At 39.0% G+C, this 3,230-nt stretch overlaps 2 protein-coding genes across 2 annotated transcripts in view; one reads left to right on the top strand and one right to left on the bottom strand.

The window, feature by feature from the left end:
* LOC117944123 (histone H1-like) overlaps nucleotides 1-2,181 on the bottom strand; it is a 10,239-nt gene extending 8,058 nt beyond the window's left edge. Inside the window, exon 1 of the mRNA XM_034870686.1 lies at nucleotides 1,431-2,181. Within this exon, the coding sequence (XP_034726577.1) occupies nucleotides 1,431-2,012 (582 nt within the window). The 5' untranslated portion in view covers nucleotides 2,013-2,181. The remainder of the gene's footprint in view (nucleotides 1-1,430) is intronic.
* Nucleotides 1-3,230, top strand: part of LOC117944112 (histone H3) — a 34,321-nt gene that overhangs the window by 6,230 nt on the left and 24,861 nt on the right. The window lies entirely within an intron of this gene.

Raw genomic sequence — 3,230 nt, 5'->3', positions numbered from 1 at the left:
GATAGATAGATAGATAGATAGATAGATAGATAGATAGATAGTATTTGGGCTAATGTAGCCTACTTCTTTCTTTTTTTTACAAGTAGTTTCTTCCATTGACCTGTAGGCTATGGTCCTTATGTGAGTTTATGACTCTTATTGAAAAAAATGGGAAATGATGGTGTTACAGCACAACATATAAATACGAAATACTAGGATACAACAACATATATACATACAATTTACATGAAATAATAATAGTAATAAGATAAAGCCAATGTCAACATTATGATATCACTATATCACTTGGTTCTGATTTCTTGAAGAAAAATTATTTCTCACACATTTTACTAAGCATTAAGTAACTTGTAACAGTTTATTTAATTTAAGAAATCTGTAGAATTTATTAAACATTACATTGTCAAGTAATCCTTGACAGTGTATTTTATTACACATTTTCATGTGTAGGCTACTCTGGATTTGTTAATTACTTTCTAATCTGACGGATTATGTAACCCATCCCGGTTTAAAACAATATGTCAGAACACAAAATGTCTAAGTGGACGGTGAAAACTGTTGTTAGTAATATATTTAGTCATCTAAAGACACGGTTACATAGCAATCTATGCTTATTCTGTAAATGTTTAGCCAAGTCTTCCTTGATAAACTGTTCATAGTTTACAGGTTTCACCTCCATATTAAATAAAAGTCCCATTAAAATCACACAGTCTGAAACACAACCAGGGAATCAGGTGTTAATGTGATTAAACAGAGGGTTGATTATCAATTATTTTCTCCTTTTGAATATTAGAATAGTATTAACTGTAGTTTTAAATGTAGGCCGTTGCCTTTCTTGTCTCTCCTGAAAAAACAGGATTAATCTCAATATGACGACAATATATTAAAAATATAAAAGGTGTGTGTCATAATCGGATTTAAAATCCGAAAAAGATCCATAGAGTATGAAGTTGATGAAACCGGTGTTGATCATCACATTCTTCTTCTTTGGAATATGGACCCATGCCTTCAGGCCTGTACATTTCAATGTTATAATTACTATCTATTCAGATTATATGTTGTTTGAAAATGTATCATAATACTGCAAATAAAAACCAGCATATTTCATGGAGGTCAACGTGTTTGGTGTTAGCGCCATCTTGTGGTGTTCAGAAGATGAAGCACTGAAGGAGCAAATCTGGGAAAATTATTATTTTTGTTCTTTGAAGATTACGTATGGATTTACCTACAAATACATCCCTCTTCATTGGTATATTTTTGGATCTACGTGTTTTGATTGGATAGAAACCGACATGATGTTGTAGGAAAACAGCTCTCTCGTGAGTGTGTGGTGGCTCTTAAAAGAGCCTTTTGGTGCACCGAGTGCAGATTAAAGAGCCACTTTACTTCTTGGACTTCTTCGCTGCAGCTTTCTTGGCCGGGGCTTTCTTCACAGGAGTCTTCTTCTTCGCGACCTTTTTAGGGGCAGCCTTCTTGGGAGTAGACTTCACTGCTGGCTTCTTGGCCGCTTTCTTCACTGGAGACTTCTTGGCTGCGGGTTTCTTGGCTGCTGGTTTCTTGGCTGCTGGTTTCTTAGCGGCGGTTTTCTTGGCTGCAGTCTTCTTCACTGGTGTCTTCTTAGCTGCGGTTTTCTTCTGGGGGGACTTGGCAGCGGGTTTCTTCACTTTAACGGGAGCTTTCTTGCCGGGCTTGGCGGCTGTAGTCGGAGCCTTGGGGAGCTTGAAGGACCCGGATGCGCCGATCCCTTTATTCTGGACCAGCTTTCCGTCGGTCACCAGCTTCTTCACCGCGGTGTTGATGCGCTTGTTGGCCTTTTCCAGGTCGACGCCTTTGGTGGCCAGCGTCTTCTTGATAGCCGGAAGCGAGGTGCCTTTGCGGTCCTTGGCCTCGGTCACGGCGTCGAGGATGAGCTTCGGGAGGGAGGGTCCGTCGCTCTTTGCCCGGGGAGCTGCCTTCTTCTTGGGGGCTTTGGCCGGGGCTTTCGCCGCGGGAACTGCTGGAGCTTCTTCTGCCATGTCTGAGTGTTTCTCTGTCGAGTTACAGTCTGCTGTGTCTAGCTCAGGCGCGAGGCGGGACTTATATAAAGCCCATGAGAACCGTGGAGAGTCAACCCACAGCAGCTCCACTGCCCTGCTGAAAATGTGGCGACACTTTGTGTTTTCTCTTTCACAATTTGGGGATAAAACGCATAGAAGAAAAACGTTTTAAAGAACAAAAGTTGTTGTAGTGGAGAGAAAACCTTCTCCCCTTCACACTGAGGTCATGCTTGGTGACGAGGACTCGTTTATTTGATTACAGGAGGCTTCAAACCTTTCAGATACACAGTCATTTTGGACTACTCGCAGCGAGTTTTCCTCACATTTTGTCTTTAAAAATATCTAAAAGTAATGTGAATTACATGTTACAGTGATATTCAAGTAAGCAGAGACGTGTGAGGATATAATTAAAGTGAAATCACTGCATTAGTGTGTTTTATTTAGTTTAAAATAGGGAGGTTTTCAGTGGTGGTAAACACACTGGGTGCTGGGTGTGAAGGCTGACAGGTTTACCCGCTGGCATTGATTACCATGATGGATTTGAGATGATGGGCCTCCAAACACAGGTTAATTTCCTCTCTTCTTCTGATCTTCAGTTTTCCTCAATCTTTCTGTAACATGATTTGATCAGATAACAATTATTTATAATGTTGTTTAATAAAGGAAATGTTGGATCACAAATATGTTGTTGTAAAATATGACAAAGCTTCAGATGGTAATGTAGCTCTATGGAAGCCATTTTCCGCCAATGAGATGACAAACGACAAAGTTTTTATAATTGGAAACATTTTTTTTATCTCAAAATAATGATAGGCATACTATCTACTTTTTCAAAATAACAGGTTAGCACAGGATACAATTTAATTATTTTAAGAGTTAATATTTTGAGGTTTCTCATAATGACTAACAGCTTCTTTTTGCTTTGATTTGACATGATAGGCCTCCAAACACAGGTTAATATTCTCTTTTCTGCTGTAGCCTTCCCAACCCTGGATCTGACTATATCAGTGATATTTAGAATACATTGAATGAGGATACATAGGTTAAAAGATACTTAACTCAGTTAAAATGCTGTAATTCATTGCGCTGCTTGGTTAAAAAGATGGTTGATTATTTATTTGAGTTAAAATACTCTATGATCTGTAGATCTGTAATCCTTTGCTCGGACCTTTTCACATCCAATCATTCAGAGTGGTC

Source organism: Etheostoma cragini, chromosome 4 (assembly GCF_013103735.1).
Source record: "Etheostoma cragini isolate CJK2018 chromosome 4, CSU_Ecrag_1.0, whole genome shotgun sequence".
In the NCBI taxonomy this organism is placed as follows: Eukaryota; Metazoa; Chordata; class Actinopteri; order Perciformes; family Percidae; genus Etheostoma; species Etheostoma cragini.
The sequence above is the reverse complement of the archived record's forward strand: the minus strand, read 5'-3'. Positions and strand labels throughout refer to the sequence as shown.